Source organism: Phoca vitulina, unplaced genomic scaffold, assembly GCF_004348235.1.
Source record: "Phoca vitulina isolate PV1807 unplaced genomic scaffold, GSC_HSeal_1.0 scaffold8, whole genome shotgun sequence".
Taxonomy (NCBI): Eukaryota; Metazoa; Chordata; class Mammalia; order Carnivora; family Phocidae; genus Phoca; species Phoca vitulina.
The window spans coordinates 56,532,968-56,551,432 of NW_022589711.1; the positions used below are offsets into that span (position 1 = coordinate 56,532,968).

At 47.0% G+C, this 18,465-nt stretch overlaps 1 protein-coding gene across 12 annotated transcripts in view; it reads right to left on the reverse strand.

Moving 5' to 3' along the window:
• ST6GAL1 (ST6 beta-galactoside alpha-2,6-sialyltransferase 1) overlaps positions 1–18,465 on the reverse strand; it is a 118,272-nt gene that overhangs the window by 18,230 nt on the left and 81,577 nt on the right. For 9 of the 12 annotated variants that reach the window (XM_032406939.1, XM_032406936.1, XM_032406935.1 and 6 more), the window contains 3 exons: positions 14,423–14,558; positions 10,041–10,676; positions 3,073–3,170 (listed from right to left, as the gene is read on the reverse strand). In XM_032406939.1, coding sequence (XP_032262830.1) covers positions 3,073–3,170; positions 10,041–10,626 — 684 coding nt within the window. In that variant the 5' untranslated portion in view covers positions 10,627–10,676; positions 14,423–14,558. The remainder of the gene's footprint in view (positions 1–3,072; positions 3,171–10,040; positions 10,677–14,422; positions 14,559–18,465) is intronic. The other 3 variants (XM_032406945.1, XM_032406944.1, XM_032406943.1) reach the window with 2 other exon arrangements.

Consider the following 18,465-nt stretch of genomic DNA (forward strand, 5'->3'; position numbering starts at 1 on the left):
AACTTCCTCATCTACCCAAACTGGAACTCTCTAAACATTAAACGATAATTCCTCACCACCCCCAGGCCCCGGAAACCACCATTCTACTTTTCTGTCTACGAATCGGACTCCTCCAGGAACCTCACGTAGGTACACCCATACAGCATGGGCCCTCTTGTGACTGTCTTCCCACTGACTTTCAAATGTACTCAGTTCTCTCCGATCTAAAAAAAATGAAAAGAACAGAAACAGGCCCTGGAACCCTCGACTCTATGGCTCTTGCCCTACTGCTCTTCTGCCCTTCAGAGCTAGCCTTCTTGAAAGAACTACCCGCACTGGCCTTCCCCACGCACTCCTGACCCTACGCCCCAGTGCGGCTTCTGGCTCCGCGGCTCTCCCAGGCAGCTGCTGCCGAAGGTCACACTGCCCCCCAGCCCAGAGCTCTCCGCGGAACTCCAGCCGCCTGCTTGACATCTCTTCACAGGTATCCACGGGCAGCTCAGATCAACGCTCTCCAGAACCACAGTTTTTATCCCGCCCTCCGTCTGACCCCAGCCCACACAACCCAGAACGTCTTCAAGCACTTGCAATCCCAGGGACTCCAGCCGGCCAGCCGCACGAGCCAGCAACCCAGTAGCCCTGGCGGCCCCTCTCCCTTCACCCCTCGCCGCAGCCCCGTGAACGCCTCTGGACCACACATGCCAAATAGCTGTCGGATGCAGTCCGTTCTCACATTCACCCTCATTTCTCGTCTGCAGCAACTGCCAGTCTTTCCCCGCAAGAGCCTCCTAACTGTGTCTCTCCAGGGGCCGATGGACGCCAGCAATGTTTGCAGAGTGCGAGTCTGGTCGTGCCACAGAGAATATCTCCTGACCACAGCGCCAGGATGTGGCTCCTCCTCACCTTCAGCCTCCGTGTTCACCACACCCCCCATGCACCCCCCTGCCCCCAGGGCCCTGGCCTGCCCCCTCCCACACGTGGCCTCACCTAGGCTGTTGTCTCTTCAGGAGAGACCCTAGCCCTTCTCATCCTCCACGCCTACACAGCTGTCTCATCTCCTCAAGGCTCCTGACGTCCCTGATATGGGCTCTGGGAGCACCTTGATCCTGTCCCTTGTAGTTCTCCGTTGCAACTGTCTATCTCTCTGTGTGAGGATTGACTGTAGCCGTAGGTGGAGGCCCGCAAAGGGGCCCAGCCTGCCGGCCTCCCCACTGTATCCCCCAAACCCATCTCGGCATCGGCCCACATGAACATAAGAGTAGCTATCCTCCACTGACGTACGTGCCGGGTACTAGCTGCTCTGCATGGTCTTCTCGCTCATTCCTCCTAACAACCTTGTGCCGTGGAGAAGGTACTGCTATTCTCCCCTCTCCACACGTGAACAAATGGAGGCATAAGTAACTGACGCAAGACCATTTAGCTATTAAGAGACAGAGCCAGGGTTTCAACCCTAGGCAGGCTGACTGCAGATCTATGTATTGACTACCACATTCTACTCAGTCCTGTCCATATTTGTGAAAGGGTTGGGGGGAGGGAGGCAAAGGTGGATTCAGAAATAGAGGTTACACTGTAGCACTTCTTGAGGTACTCTCCAGCTCCACGATTTCTCTGGGGCACGAGAAGGAAAAGGAGAAAGAAGGGAAAGCTCATCCCACCTCCTCTGCCTTATTTTCTAGACTTGCCAGAGTCCAAGCAGCCATGAAGCTCCAGCCTCATCTCCCTCTATAGGGCAACACAAATCCATCCCCAGCCCCACACCAGCCAGACCTGTTTGGACATCTCCCTCATTTCCCCTGTGTCTCTGTCCTGCCAATACCACTTCTTAGAATGCCTCCCTATTACTATTTCTCCAAATCCCACCCATATTTCAAAGTCTAGCTGTGGTGCCATGTCCTCCAGAGAGTCTCTTGCTGACCAATCTATTTCTTTTAATCTGCCCTCTTATAGTTTATAATAAAAGTAATATAAAAGCCCAAAATATAAGGTTGAATAATAAATAGGAATTGAAAGCACATAGAGTCCACTGAGGATATTACGATGACAGAAAGTGATATCATCATCAAGGGATTTGAGAAAGAACAGAAAACAAGATGGCAGCCACTTGCAAAGAAGTTAAATTGATCAATCCAAGTTCCTTCATACAAAGGTTCCTAGGACTGTGGGCCTCAGATGGAAAGTGGACCATGCAAGAAGCAGCTTCTGCCCAGCTGGTGAGTTCCTGAGGGGCAAGCAGTGAAGAGATCTGAGAGAAACGGAAGTGGAGCCTTATGGCAGAGGAGTGGAGAAATGCAGGTGTATTGGAACAGTACTGAAAGGGCACTTATGTTCACTCCCAGGGTGTGCTCCATGCCCATGGAGTCCTAGGCAATGTACAGAGATTATACATTGACATAAAAACACCTGAGGTTTATGTGTTTACGCAGAAAACAATGAACATCGATGGTCGTGAGTGAGGTGAGTGGGTTTGCAGACCTCTCACGCTAGTTTTGATATATGTGTCATCCAGTTTTGTTTTTGTTTGTTTGTTTTTTACCACTAATTAAAATCTATTAACAGAACTTTGTGGCAAGAGTATTTCTCAAGTCCCCATTAGTTTTGAGAAATCAGCGTATACTACCTGGAAATACTTCAGGAAACTAATTCTCTAGGGGAATTCATGAGGCAATACGTGAATTCGAGCGCCATGTAACACATCATCATCTCGTGATGATGTGTTACAATACTTGTATACTATTTTACAGCTTATCAAACACGCCCACATTCATTGCTTCACTTACGTTCCCCAGCATCCCTCACTCTGATATTCTCTGCCATGTTGTCCCTCATGCAATATTCCAGATAAAACCTGGCAGCTATGGGGACAGCAGAACTCTCCTTTCTTGGGGCACTGGACACCTCTGTTAATGCCACGTAATGCCACAGGGGCTTTATCATGAACACATCCCCAGTTTGGGTCTTGGACTCCAGGACTCAGGAAGGTCACGGGACTTAATTAACTTGGCGGCTCTGATGTGCTCCCAGCAAGTGGGGTCTACATTAGAGCCCACACTGTGGTCCTTCTCTCACTCCAGATCTGCACAGAAGAAATTTTACCTGAGAGTTCATCAGGCGAATGGTGGTTTTCGTGCCCACATCTTGTTGGAAACTGGCTGTGGGCGCCCCATTAAACCTCAGGACTGCGTCATGATCGTCTATAAACCACAAGGAAACAGAAAAGAGGTGATGAGCACCAGCAACATGCAGAAACAGAGGAAGTTCTAGAGGGAGAGAGGGCAGGAAGAAGGGGAGGGGCAAGAGAATCATACTTCCCAGTCTTTATCCCATCATGATCCCCACCAGAGGGGAAAACGATCATATTTGTATGGGGCAATCTGGCACAGTTTGTAGACAGAGATGACCGACCGTCCGCCTGGCCACTGCAGAAGCTAACAAGGCTCATATTGGGCAACCCTGAAATCCCTTCCATGACTCCAGTGTGCCTTAACACGGCAGAGAGGTGACCAGGGCTGGTGGGCTACCTCATGTGGAATAGCTGTCCCAGCCACCAAAGGAGCAACCCAAATATTCTCTTGGTATTACCAGTAGGTCATACTTCCATCCCTGTCAGAAAAAGGAAGATGCTACAATAAGCTCGGTGTCACCCACAAGTGCAAAGTCCTCATAGCACTCTGAGAAGCTTGCAGTGCTCAGCAAATCAGAGGGATTTACTATGGTTTCCAAGACAACTCCCTAAGTGTGCTATTAGGAACCTGAGGCCCAGGAAGGGTCACAAGCCTGGGTGGTGGCAGAGGTGGAAAAGGAGGTCATAGATCAAAACTGAATCCCACATTTTCTATCGAAAAAGAAAAACTCTTTGCCAGAAACAATGTCCTAAATCCAGGCAAGATCAAACAGACCATGTTTTTAAAAATCCATTCACTCCCTGGCTCTAGTTCCCTGTGCCCGTAGCTGTTTCAGCAGAGTTTGGAAGACTTGGAGAAGTTTCTCTATGTGGCACTGACCAATCTTCTGGGGGAGAGAACTAATGACTTTTAAGATCTATCTCAACCTTGAGCCAACCTCCTAGGAGCTCATCCCAACCTGACTTGATCAAGCAAGTTTGAGGATCACCACTGAAATCTGCACAAGGTTTGGAGGTCAGCCCAATTTTCTGTTGTTCTTTTTCCCTCCCTGTGGGAAATTTATTTGGGGTGGCTCAATACAAGATGATCTGAAAAAAGAATACTCACAGAATTAAGGGGTGAAAGCCTCCCTCTTTATTTCATTTCTAACATATGTTTTGAACCTCAGGAATCTAGACATATCATCTAGTCACAAAAACAACCCTATCTCAATCCTAGGACAAATTTCATCAAGATGGTTTGAAAATTACATGAGATGTGCAGAGTCCAAACTTTATCAGCTTACAGGGCAGGCACCCTGAACTTCAAATAGGGCAGAAGGCACACCTTTACACAACTCAGATTGCAACACGTTTGTCAGTATCAGTCACCGTCTTCAAAAGTGACCCAGCAGTAATCACACCAGAAACGCAGATCCATCAGAAACATCACTCGGTCAGCTTCCCCATTTCACAGGTGAGCAAATTATTAGTGTGGGCATCCCAGCACCACAACATGACAAAGTCAGATGGAGTCACTGAGAAGAAAAGTCACTGAATAAAAGGACTATTTACAACGTTGTAGGTAGGATTTCAAGAAATCAACAAGGAATGGCCAATACCCCGGGGTGGGCTGCAGAAGCGGCCCCTACAACCCCCCACATCTGATGTGGCCAGAAGAGCAGGGGCCCTGAACTGAAGATGGCCACCTGTTGGGAGTGGTGGCCCTGAGGGGAACACGGCTCCTGCTAACGTCCAGCCGGCAAGAAGGGAATCAATACCCCATCTGCTCTTTCCTCCTTCCCTCTGACTTCTCGGCCTGAGGGAAGAGAGAGAGAGAGAGAGCAGGCCTCAGACAGAGAGGCTGCTTGAAAGGGGCTGAACTTTGAGCCGAGGGAAAGCAGCAGCCCGTGGGTATTCTGCAAGGAGAGAGCTGGGGGGACAGACACCCCGACTTCACTCTCCTCCTTCTCAGTTTTGGAGCAGCACTTCTGTTGTCCAGCCCCAAATAAAAGCCAGAGGGCCAGGAAGCCCAGTTGACACAGTCCCAAATTCAATTTCCCCGGGCACAGAGTCCAACAGAAAAGGGAGGAGCGTGGGTTGGGAGGCTTAATGGAGAACACCCAGCACCGGAGGCTGACGATCCATCCTTGGTATTGACCATAAGAAAAGAAAATGCTTTTGTTCACTCAACAAATCCTGACTAAGCCCCTCCTCCCCATCAAGCACAGTTCTAGGTGCCGGAGACAATGGCCGTGAACAAGAAAGACAAGGTCCTTGCTCTCAGAGATTTTGCAATCTACAGCAAGGAGGGAGCCAATAAATACAACCACCAACACTTGAGATAATGACAGACTGTGGCTGATGCTATGGCATAAATAAACTAAGCGGTGTGACAGAGACGCTGAGGGAATCTCCTCTGGAGAGAGTGATGATTCAGGACACGCCTCGGAGCTGAACCCAAAGGAGGGCCGAGCACGGGAAGGGTTCAGGGAAGTATATTCCAGCCAGAGGATGCGGCACTGTCTGGACCCCAAGGGCAATAAGGACTCAGCTGGAGACAAGTGAGGCTGGAGACAAGTGAGTGAGGGCAAGAGAAAGAAAAGACATAGCTACAAAAGCTGGCCGGAACCAGGCCACACAGGCTGTGGAGGCCAGGTATGAAATGTGGACTTTATTCTAAGAAGAAAAAAAAAATCAGTCAAAGAAGAAAACTTTCAAACAGGCCACTAAGTTCATAAAGAAAGAGGAGAGCATCCTTGTTGGCCAAACTGTCCTTTGCTATTGAAGGCGGAAGAAGTTCTGAAATCAAATGGGCCTCCAGGAAATCACCAGGAAAAATCCACAGCTCCCAGGAGCCCAGCAAACGAGGCTTTGCAAGGGGAAGGCTGCAGAAAACAGGGGCCACCACTTCGGTTGAACTCAGAATTAGAGGACAGGAAAAGACACAAATTAGAAAACGCAGAAATAAATGCGCCATGATATGCACAGGATGTAACTGCATGCCTAGACTACGTAACAGAATCGGCTCCTTAGTGAACTCATCAGTATGCCAAAATCCACTGCCTCTGGGTATGGTAACTCTAAATAGCTGGAAATTGTTATGAAAGAAATTTTATCACAATTTAGACCAAGCTTTTTTTATATTTTCAAAGTAGCTTAATGAATCATATTTGGAAGGCTATATTCTGGTCCTGGTTAGGTAAACTCGATATAATATAGATCCGGGCCGGGAAATTATGGCCTGAAGGACAAATCTGGCCTGTTCTCTGTTTTTGTAAATAAAGTTTTACTGAAACATAGCCAGGCCCATTCATTTACTATGGTCTGGTTTGCTTTTGCACGAAGACGGCCGAGCTGAGGAGCTGTGAGAGACACTGTATGGCCTGAAAACCAAAAGTATTTGCTGTCTGGCCCTTCACAGGAAATGTTTGCTGACCCCTGATATAAATAATCATACTTTCTGAGCTCCACAACCCAAGGATGTCTTCTCAGTCCTCACTCTGCACAAGAACTCCATCTGCCCCAACTCTGCCCAAACTCCACTCCCCTTGCCTTCCATCATATGGCAAACACCTGCTTCTCCCTGGGCCTTCTCACCGGCCTTCTGAATGTCTCTGCCTTCCCTGTGCTTTTCCCTGTCTCTTAAATGTACACTTTCCCTAGGCTTTCTCCTCAGCCCTCTCTCCTGGACTGCAACTGTCACCTGGGGACAAATGATTCCTCAATCTCATCTCCTCCCGCCTGACCCTTCCCTGGAATCAAATACCCAACCGCATAGATATCTACTCAGGGAAATCCACAAATACTTCCGATTCAGCACCTCCGACGCACACCTGTCCTCCTCCAGAAGCATGCTCCCCCATAATGAGCTCGCCTGCTTCCAGGCTAGAAACCCTGGCTCCCACCTGTCACTCAAGGTCATTTCTAGTTAGACACCAATTTCTGTCTCTTCTCAAATCAAACTCGTTCTTTCCACCACCATGATCACCGCTCAAACAGGCCTGGCACTTCTCACCCGGAAGTGGCAGTAATCCCTAATAATAGATTACATAGCAGTCCCCATAGACAAGGGGGTTCAGAGAAATGAGAAATCTCTCCAAAACACACATGAGCCCATCACTTGCTCACTCAAAATCCTTCTAGGACTCCTGGCTTAAAGAATGAAACCCAAAGTCTCGATTGTGACTGTCAACTTTCTGTAGGAGCTGACCCCTGCCTACCTTTCTGGCCTTACTCCTCAGCCCCCTTCACCCTGCAGGGTCCCACATCCCAGCCCAACACACTCTGCACTTTTCCCCCACGCAGCCTTTGCTTCTTGCTTTTGCCTCAACTCAGAATGCACTTCTCCTTCCCTGCAGGAGAGCAAGGAAGCAAGAATATCATGGGATTTTTTTTTAACCTGACAAGGGATTCATCACACCAGAAATTTTATTATAAAGCAACAACCACAGGCGCAAGAGCAGAGGGGATGAGCATGTGGGCCTTGGAGTCGAAGGCCCCGGTTTCAAGTCCCAGTCCACTATTCACCAGTTGTATGATCTCTGAGACTCAACACTTAGCTCACCAGTTCACTGGGAACAATAATTGTCCCCTTATCACAGAATTCCTGGAAGGATTCAAAGGCAAGGCGCGCTAGGCTCACAGCAGATGCACGATAAGCATTACTCCTGTCGGTCATAATGTTTTACAAATATGCTATTGTTTGACATGGAAACTCAAGCCAATCTAAGATACCTTATGGGTACATGTATCAAAAATAATTGAAAATGGCTGTGCCCACCGCTGGCTGGCTTGAGGGACTGCTGGAGACACAGTACATTATTACAATCCCTCCGGTAAACAATTTTGCAATGGACAAAAAAGAGCCACAAAACTTATCTTACTTTGGTCTAGCCCCATGGCTGTGGATATTTCCCCTTTAGGCAGTTAAGTCATCTGCACAAAAACCCTGTTAGCAGTACAATTTGTAAGAGCAAACAATTTAAAGCCATCCAATATGCTCAATAGTCAGCAATAAGCGGGACAAATTCCAGGTATAGTGGAAAGGCTGTGGGCCTGTCATGCTGCCTGATACTCCCAGGCCTTCAGCAAAGGGCCTTCCCAGTCTCTTTCCCCTTTGTATTCTAAGCTCCTGCTCCATGAGGTTGAAAGCTCCATGAATGAATACAAGAATGAATGAATTCCTTAAAACATTTGTTAGACTAAATGCCCAGGGGAATGCCCTATTGAAAGGGCAGAACACTGGAAGTCCAACATGCAATGTTCGTTACATCTCAAGAGCAAAGTCTTTCTAGGGAAATACATACTTGAAATTCTAACTGTAGTCTACAGAAAAAGTTTATTTTACTGTGTACGTAAATCACTCCAAACTTTCACGGAGTGCATCAAGATTGTAGTTCTGATTCATAGAAGTATCGGGCTCTGCCGGAAACTGTAACCCAGTTCTGGCCAGGCTGTCAGTGATGAGTTTACATGAAGAAGAGGATCCGCTAGCCCCTGGGATATTCAAAACATTACCATTATAGAGCAAAAATCAGGAAGAAAGAAAGGAATTTAGTTACATTATGGGTGAGCAAAAACCAGTCACACTGAGCTTCTAGAAAACAAAGTCCAAAAGAAACCAAAAAGGCAAAAGCAAAAGTTGGGGCGGGGCCAGTTATCTTGGCAGCCTTTATTAGTGAGTGCTGCCTATTTGGGAAGGCACAGAATGTGATCTCACCACTTCTTCCTGCTCCAGAGAATCCAATTTGGGTCTCCTCTCCTGTTCTTCCTTTGAGAGCCTGTGCTTGGTTTCAGACCCTTTTTCCTGGCAGTCACAGGAAGGGAATAAAACAGGAGACGTATGACCTCACCTGCTCCAGTACCTTCCAGAGCCTGCAAGAAGAGCAAGGCTTTCTGTGCTCTGCTTCCTTTAGCCTGATTCATTTCACAATAATGGAAAACACATTCTCTCAAAATAAGGGAACTAGGGAGCCCTAAGCCCAAAGCCCTAAGCTTTGTGTTGTACACATGTTTACAAACATGGACAGACCTTCCATCTTTATTAACTGTGAAGGATTTAAAAAAAAAAAAAGCAAGTTGATATATTCTGACCAGTGACTTTTAGCCTTTTTTGGGTCACAGACACCTCTGAGAATAATCGACTGGAAGCTATGGACTTTTTCTCTGGAAAAATGTACAGACTGACTTACCACACACACACACACACTGTATGCACACCTAATCCACAGGGATTTTGCACACAGCTTTAGGGATTCGTGAACCCCCTAAAGTTGGTCTACAGTCCCCAAGTTAAGAATTCCTACTCTAATTAATGATCCTCAAACAGAAAGGCTGAAAATTATTCAGGTAGTTAAAGCCAAGAGAGACAATTAATCCTCAACTAGCCAGTAAAATTACAGAATTTCAGGACCAGAAGAGATAGGAGAAATCAGTGCTTCTATTATTTTTAGAAGTCAGTTCCCGTGTGGTGCCTATTGGTAGCGGCAGAACTCTTCCAACAATATCTTCTGTAGAACAGCACTATTCTTTTTCAAAGATTTTATTTATTCATTTGAGACACAGAGATACAGAGAGAGAGAGCACGAGCAGGGGGGAGAGGGAGAAGCAGGCTCCCCGCCGAGCAGGGAGCCCGATATGGGGCTCGATCCCAGAACCCCGGGATCACGACCCGAGCTGAAGGCAGTTGCCCAACCAACTGAGCCACCCAGGCGCCCCAGAACAGCACTATTTAAAACAGAGAAAAGCAAAGCTGTTCTCACTGATAAAGATGCCGGGAGCCTGGATGGATCCCCACCCGTTCGGCTGCCCCCGAGGTACCTCTCAGTCACGCGAGAAGGCTGCAAAACTCTGCGGTGGGCCCACTGTGCTAGGTCACAAGCCCTACTTGGGCTGCTCCTTTCTAGTCCCAAGCACACACTCGGCCCCAGAGGAGCAGCCCTAACACCGCAGAACCCACCTATTTCTCGGCCCAGCTGGGAGGACTTCAGCGATCCGGCTGATGAGACAACAGCACACCTGCCCCATGGCCCAGCCTTGGTCCTGATGTTTTCCTTGGGCAGGAAACCCTCCCATTCAGAGGTGTTGAAGGGAAAATCTGTGGCCTCTACCATGGAGACGTTCACATGGTCCCGGAGGTGGCAGTGCAGGGCCTCTGCGCTGAACTTGACACCGGGCCCTGGCCCCTTATAGGACACTTTGTACTTGTTCATATTCAGATAATTCCTCCAGATCTTCTGCAGCCTGGGGACGAGGTTTTTGGAAGAGCTGTCCTTGTTCCACACCTGGAAGGAGACCTCAGGCTTGGCCTTGGCTGGGCCCCGGGGACTGCTGAGGGCCTGGCGGCCCCTGGGGGGATTCTGGGTGCTGCTGGAAGTCACAGCCTGTTTCTCCAGACCTCTCAACAGCTGGAATTCCTTGGTTTCCAACTTAAGGGAATCATAGTAACTCCCTTTCTTCTTCTCCTTCCACACACAGATGACTGCAAACAGGAGAAAGGCCAGCACGCAGCAGCTGAACTTTTTCTTCAGGTTGGTGTGAATCATAATGAAAGATGTGTTCAGGGCAGCCACTCTGTTCTGAGCAGAAAACAAGCCTAGAAAAGGTAGGATGAGGCAAAAAAACCAAAAACCAAAAAACAAAACACAAAAAAAAACCGATGTGAACAAAATCTAAAAGTAGTGACAGGCAAGAGGTGGAGTGATGAGCTGGGCAATGGATTCAGAGTGAGGAGACTCACTTCCAGCCTTTGGTCTACCTCCCACCAGGCCTGCAGCCTGCAACAACTTGAAGTAAACATTCGGCCTCAGTTTGGGCTTTGAATGTAGACAGCAGTCCTCAGACACTCCCCTTTTCCTCTCCGAGCCATGAACACTTTCTGTATTCTCCTGCCATTCCTTTTTACACCCTAACTCTTAGTTTTGTGTTGTCTTGGTCTAGCTCCCTGACTGCACCCTGAGCTTGGTAAGGTCAGGAACCAGAGCTTACACACCACTGGACTCCTGGGGCCTTATGCTGTGTGTTCAATGAACACATGCATACTTGAAAAACTAGGAGAAAACTAGGAGGAAAAAGGAAGAGCAGGATGACTGGTCTACCTCAGAAGAATCCAAACTCCCTAAAATCCTAAGGGGCCCAGCAACCTTTTAAAATTGCCAGACCTCTGTCCAGACAGTGCCATAGACCTGTGGCGCATCTCTCTGAGGGCTGTGATGTTGGACTCCTGCTTGAGAAGAAAACCGGTAGTTAGCTTACAGCATAACACCTGGCTTCACAGAGTGCCCTGCAAGAGTACTATCAAGTGGCAGGAAGCTGCCTCATCTCGTGGTAGAGGAGAGGAAATCTTGGTAAGACAGCAGATACGTGACAAATTAAGGAGATAAAAACAAAGATGCATCAAGTGTGTAAGATGTTATTTCACCTAATTTCTCCATAGACCAGGGCCCCGCCACGTACAGCTCCAGCCGGCACCATGTATGTACATGAGAGTCTAGTAGGAAGGGCATCCCCAGAGCTGTGCGGAGAGGTCTGACCATCACTAGCCAGGAAGGTGTTACAATCTCCGTATCTGTAGATTAGCAGCCTAAGGCTCTGAGAGGTTAAGAGAAGTGCCTAGGATCACAAAGCTGAGTAAACGGTAGCACTAAAGTTCAAATCCAAGAGCACTTGATTCCATAATCCATGTCCTTTTCAGCATAAGCATTCACAGAACTGCTGAACGTTCTGGCAAATGGATTTTATTACAAAAATAGAGCCTCATAGTCCCCTTTATATCTGGGTAAAGCCCTACTTTGTTTTCTCAGAATTTATTGCGTAACTGAATGGAAGATGGAAGTACTTTGAACTCAAACAATGTCTGTATCTTCTGGAAAACATTAAATTCTTTCTTAAATAACTGGGTTTATTTACCGTAGTGAGTCTAAGCAATCACCCCTGGGGTTTTGCTAACCCACTAGGGATCCATAGTTCCTTCCTATGGAGCCCAGTGCTAAGGATATCCGGGACAAGGGGTAAAAGTACTGGACTAGGTATTCACAAAACCTGGGTTCCCCCCCCATTCTTGGTGACTTTGGACAAGTCACTAAACCTGTCTCTACCTAGGTTTTCTGTAGAATAATCTCTCTCTCACTCATGGAGTTCTGGGATGACCAGCAGAAATGGTATTTGAACTAAGTCATTGCAAAGGCACAGGAAGTGTTCTGAACAGAGACCAGAGAGTAGCCCCTTTGGCTGGAGGTCATGTGGAGGCAGTGCGGGACGGGGAGAGATGGCAGAGTGGAACACTGGCCATGACTCATCAACCTGAGCTCACGTCCTCATCTGAGACTCTTTAATGTAAGTGACATCCAGACCATTCCTGGAATCTATGGGCAGACCAAATCATGCTTCTCACCACCCCGGACTTCAGGAACGGGTGGCTCTGGGGAGAATGGGCGCTTGCCTTGAGCTGCGGAAGTGTGGGAAGTGACAGAATGTACACAGCGGGAGAAAAATTCAAACGTGTGGTCGTGAAATGGGGGAGGGGGTTTTGTGGCAGGTCAGAAAACTGATCCCATGGCTATGAGAGCTAAAGAACTCAAGAAGAAGGGAATGGAGCATTTAAGAAGTGCCTACAAGATGGTAGGCACTTTAGCTGCAATGTCAGATTTCGTATTCACTGCAACACTATGGCATAGTATCCACAGCCCCACTGGAGAAAATGAAAACACTGAGGCTTAGCAGAGTTACAGGGCTTCTCCAAGGTCAACAGGTAGTCAGTGCCAGAACCGGATTCCAACCTAGGTCTGTCTGACTCTAAAAGTTCATGGTCTTTGCACTAAAAGGCATCTGTATTAAAAGACAGTGAAAAGTCAGCATTGACCAAACAGGACTCAGAAATTAGGGGCTCTGCAGGAACAAGTCAATCAGCCAGGCAATCCCAGAAAAACCCCCTGGGCCATGGGCATGCCCCAGCCCTCATCCTCGGGCACTGTTTTCCCCTCAGGCGGCCCCTTCACAGTAACAGCCTTACGAGACCCAGAATAACCCTGTCACGTAAGCAGAGCAAATTGTATTGGCTCCATTTATAGTTGAAAAAACTGAGGTTTTATATCTATCGATTTATTACCTATTTATTTGATCTCCAAAGTTGCACGAGTGATTTGGAAGTGGTGCAGTTAAGAGTTGGGACTTAACTTTTCTTGTGTATGTGTGAAATGAGACAGGAGGTAAGGAGGCGGGACCCGATTCACTGTTAAGGCTCGGAAGGGGATGGTGGTCACCTTCCTGCCAGCACCTATACTCCAAGGTTGAGGGTCCCAGAAAAGACGAGCTCCTCCAAAGAGCCCTGCACAAGAGTCCTGCCACTTTAAGACAGCCTTAGCCTTCAAGGTCATGGCCCTGGGACACACTCATCTGAAAGCTCACCTTGGGGCTCCCCAGGTGTCCTGACACCACCCTCTGTTGAGGCTCCAAGTCTACTCTCTGGCTGGAGCTTCTGCTCATAGACAACAGAGAGCTCCAAGACCCTTTATCCCCTCTCCAACTTCTCTAAAGACACAGGGACTGAGGAGGTTCCCTCTAAGCAGCCCAAACGGAAGGAAAGGAGTAGTAAATTTTTCTCCCCTAATTCTTTGGGAAAACATATCAAGCTTGGATTTTCCAGGTGTCTTAGCCTCTGGGCCTTTGCACTGCTGTGGTCTCTCCCTTGTCCACTTGCCTGGCAACCAGACAGGGTTAACCTTCTGCTTCCGGCCTCCCATGGAGCACCCACTCCCCCTTCATTTCTAATGTTTAGCAATGCTCGCTTTTCCTGCTGACCCTGCTAGAGGGGAACTCCTCCTGGCTCATGCCTGAAACCCCAGCATCCGGCACAGTCCCCGAAATTGACTGGGTTTTCAATAAAGCATTACTGAACTGATGCTACTATATCAATAAATCCTTACTACCCCCACCGGGCTTCTAGAAGAATCCAGTACCACCCACATTGTCACCTATAAAGAACAAGGCAACCCTGAAGCAACAGAAAGAAAATCTCAAAGTAAGGTTCCTGCCCTGGTTTACTCATCACTACATGCCCAGTACCAAAGGCAGGGCTTGGAACAAAGTAGGTGTTCAAAAAGGGTGGACTGAATCACAGAATAACTTCAAATCTCACACTTACTGTTTATAGACCCAGGCAAACCGCCTATCCCCCACCCCCCACTGAATCAGAACTAAACAAATACGTGAAGACAACAGCGAAACTGTAGTCAGACCTCGAGACTCTGTGACTCCTGGCCAGCACACTCTACCGCCCCATTTTTTAATTAGGAATGTATCCTTTCGCTGCCCCCATAGCCCATGCCTCCAGGTGTTCCTTACCTGCTTTTGGCTAATCCCCCTGGGGCTGCAGGCCCTTCAGGTCCTTAGGAACCAGTGCTATTCTCCATGGGAGGAATGTTTGCTTTATTGGGTCTGGAGGCCAAGGCTCATTTTTCTCTGGATGATCAAAAAACATCTGCAAAGGCCAAAAAAACAAAAACAAAAAAAAACAAAGAGGAGGTAAGAGCTGGTTTCCAGCAGGGGCAGGGTTAAAGATTAACAAGGTAGACAGGCCCCTCTGCAAGTTTCCTGGCTTCCACTACAGCTCAATCCAGGAAGCCTGGAGAGCTCAGAAAAAGAAACACAGAGACAAGAGCCCATTATAGGTGCTGTGCTCAGGGTCGTGAATAGCAGAGAAGGCATAGAAATAGCCTGATACTAGATAAGAACATGCTAGAAGGATAAAGCAGTCACCACAGACCAATCTAGGAAGAAAGGATCGTTCAGTCGCTGGTCACACAAATAGTAATTTGGGGAGAGAAGATTCAGATCATCCCTGAATACACTCTAGACGATTATTTATTATCAAAGAACACTTTATGATATGTGAAATTTCAATCAGTATAATGCTAACTGGAAAAAAATAAGTTGCAAAAGTTGTATATAGTTGTAAATAATACTCTAATCAAATCCAAAAATTTTTTTCTTCAATGTACATGTAAAAAAGAGAAAGGACTAGAAACAAAACAAAATAAGGTAAGCCTGGATGGTAAAATAATGAATGTTTTCATGTTTTACAGTTTCTTGTATATTCCAAAATTTCTAAAATGTATATGCATTACTCTTAGTGTTGGAAAAAAGATTATAAAAATATAATTTTAGAAAGTGTGAAAACAGAATTCTATGTTTGTCAGCTCTTCTGACGGAATGTAGAAAAATAGTAAAAGAAAACTTTGATAGAGTCACTTGCATGAAAACTCCCACTTGTCTCCAAGAAAATGCTGTAATTAAAAGGACAAAAAGAGTCCAGCTGCACAAAGGGTAAAGAGAGTCAAAGCTTCTCAAAATAAACAAGCCCTCCTCGTGAATGGACAAATCACAAAATTGAAAACATAATTAACAGGCATATAAAATTATGGTGAATCTTGAGAGAAGCCCAAATAGGACAACTGGCATGTTAAGATGCCAGTTTATAGAATTTACCTGAGGCAGCAGTTTTCAAAATGATAATACTCATTACTGCCCCGGTTATAATACAATTGGTATATTTTGAGGGAGCAAGTAGAAATTAACTTAACCTTTCTAGAAAGTAACCAGGTCATAGAATTAAGAGCTTTTGACTTGCAGGAAATAAGACAATAAATAAGTGAAAGGAGAACAAGAGGACATATTTTGGCGTCTTTGCACATAAAGGACTCCTGACCTTTCACAGGTGTGGTGAGGTTTGGAAGAGGATCAGTGGGATAAAGAATGAGTTTTATAAAGCAATATGTACATGCAAGAAGAAAAATAGTTTTCAGTTGGGAGATTTCTAATGGTGAAAATCTATGGCTAACAACTAAGGCTTCAGCAAAAGGGAAATAGTTAAACTAGGGTACATCCACCTGATAGAAAGAATATATATATATATATATATATATACACACATACACACACATATATAACAATATTAATTAATTTAAAATATATAAGGTAATAACATATAATATATATAAATAATTGTGTGTGAATTTATGTAGCAATCGGGGGGAAAATTCTTCAAATATTAAAACAAAAATGAAACAGAGAACGTTATCTGTGCATACATCATTGTGATGAAAAGTTACTCAAATCCAAATATCTAGAAAAAATGTACGTGATTGAGACCTGAAAACAGTTGAGGAACAAGCTGAGAGAGGACTTCTCATCTCTCAGTCTGACTTCCTTTATTGTGCTCCTGATGTCAGTGGAGTAATTAAGGCGAAACTGTTAGGGACAATACTGAAAATACCTTGTGTGTCAACTCGATACCTGCTGTCGGGCTGGTCTCCAAGCCTGTCCTAAGAGATGCAGCACTCACAGAGCGCAGAGACAGCCACAGTGGCCACAGCTGGCTCCCTCCCACGACCGAGGGTGAGGCCCCCGCCCGGCAGGCCTGAGGTTCAGACTGACAGGTGGGCAGGTGTGGGCAGGCCCTGGGCCTGTCTGACGGGGCAAAAGTGAGAGGTGTCCTGGTGATCTTTGTCAAAAACTCAGGGCTCTCCTCATCCATTCAAAGCACTAGCTCTCGGGCAGACTTCTGGGAGAGTCTGAAAATCTCTCTGAGAGCCCTACCCCTTTCCCAGTCATGGATGTTGCTTTTGTGGCACGAGTTTGCAATTATGCGGGCATTCATATTATTATTTGCTTACCGTCTGCCTCCTCTATTAAAAATGGAAACTCCTTCCGTGGAAAGCTTGTCAGCCTTCTTCGCTACTATCTGCAGGGCCTAGAGGAGTATATGGCACGTGGCAGATAATAATTATTTGTGGAGTGAATGAAGGATCACCAGCTCTTAAGAGGTCTGTGCTTTCCTCAGGCATCACTGATGGAAAAGGTTCTTTCTTGGCACCCTCATGAGGAACACCACGGGCAGCCCGCTGCTCTTTAGGTGACGCCTCTTGCTTATGCTGGTTTGCTGCCATCCTCCCAGTAAGTAAGCTGCCGGGGCGTGCGACTTTGGTTTGAGTTCAGTGCCCAGAGAGCAGAGGAGTGCAGCTAACGCAGATCTTCCTCCCCCTACCAATCACATCTGCTCAGAACAACTTGCCCTCCTAGGACATAGCAACCACTCCCTGCTCTTGATTTCTAAAAACCAACTAGCTGAAACAAAGTGGCGCAACTGTTGATGTAGATCTATGGTAGGTGATGAGAGTCTTCCAGAAACAGTCACTGCTGCTCATGAGATTGCAGCCTGGTGAACTTCAACCCGCTGCAGAAGTTATAACAGAGTCCTCAGTCCTCCGGGTGAGAAACTTTAGCAATCGTGACCATAACAGCTACCGTTTATTTAGCGCTAGCTAATGTGCTCAGCACTGACTAGCTTCAGGGTTGAGGGTCAGAGCTCTGGGATTAGACAGATCGGGGCAAGAGTCCAAGCTGCCTCTCACCAGTTACATGACCTCCCGCAAGCTACTCAACCCTCTAAGACTCAGCTTCTTTATCTGTAAAATGGGAATAATAATAAAAGAGCTGATCTCGGAGGAGTGTTTAAATAATCAAGTAAGGTAATACACCCAAAGGGATCACAATAGGGCTTGTGATAAAAATGTTATGCATCATTTCATTTGCTTCTCACCAGGCCCTACCCTGTGTGTACCGTTGCTCTCCCAAATTACAAATAGGGAAACTAAAATAGGCAAGAGGAGTGATTTTCTCAGCGTTAACTCAATTATGGCACTCCAAATGCCCTGTGCTCTTTCGTCTTTTGCTGCCCTGCAAGGAAAGTTCCTCCCGACGAAATGTTCTTTCCTACCCTGTTCACATGGGGGCACACGCACTCAGCACCCGCACCGTCCCTGGCACCAGCTTAAGTGCCCCTGCGCTCTGAACACTTTCTTGACTCCACGGAGGTCGACGCGACCCCAGTGTGCCCGTTCTGGCTCTCAGGACACTATGTGACATTTATCTGCTTGCAGATGGGATATCCCACCCAGACTGATGGTTCCTTTCAGGTTTATTTCTGGCCGTTCTACATCTAGCCAGGTTCTGAGCCAGAAAAGGGACGTGCTCGGTCACGTCTGAATGACAGAATGAAGCTGGCTCTGATACCACCCTTCCCCACCCGCCATGTCCTTCAACTGCTACACCCACACTCACTCACACACCCATCACCTTTGGTTGCTAGAATCCCCTTGGCAGCCCTGTCGCTGCAGATGTTCATTTTGTCTATTGGGTACACTGAGTGACACGGAATTTATCATCTCCTGGGGGCACACAGAGCTATGTGAACAGCTCTGCCCCTTAGAAGGTCTTAAAATGAAGAGAAATCCGCCCCCCCTGCCCTGTAAAAATAAATCCAGTAGGTTAAGCACTGAGACACGCAGAGCCTGTGCTCAGTACTGAGAACTTCACATGCACCAACT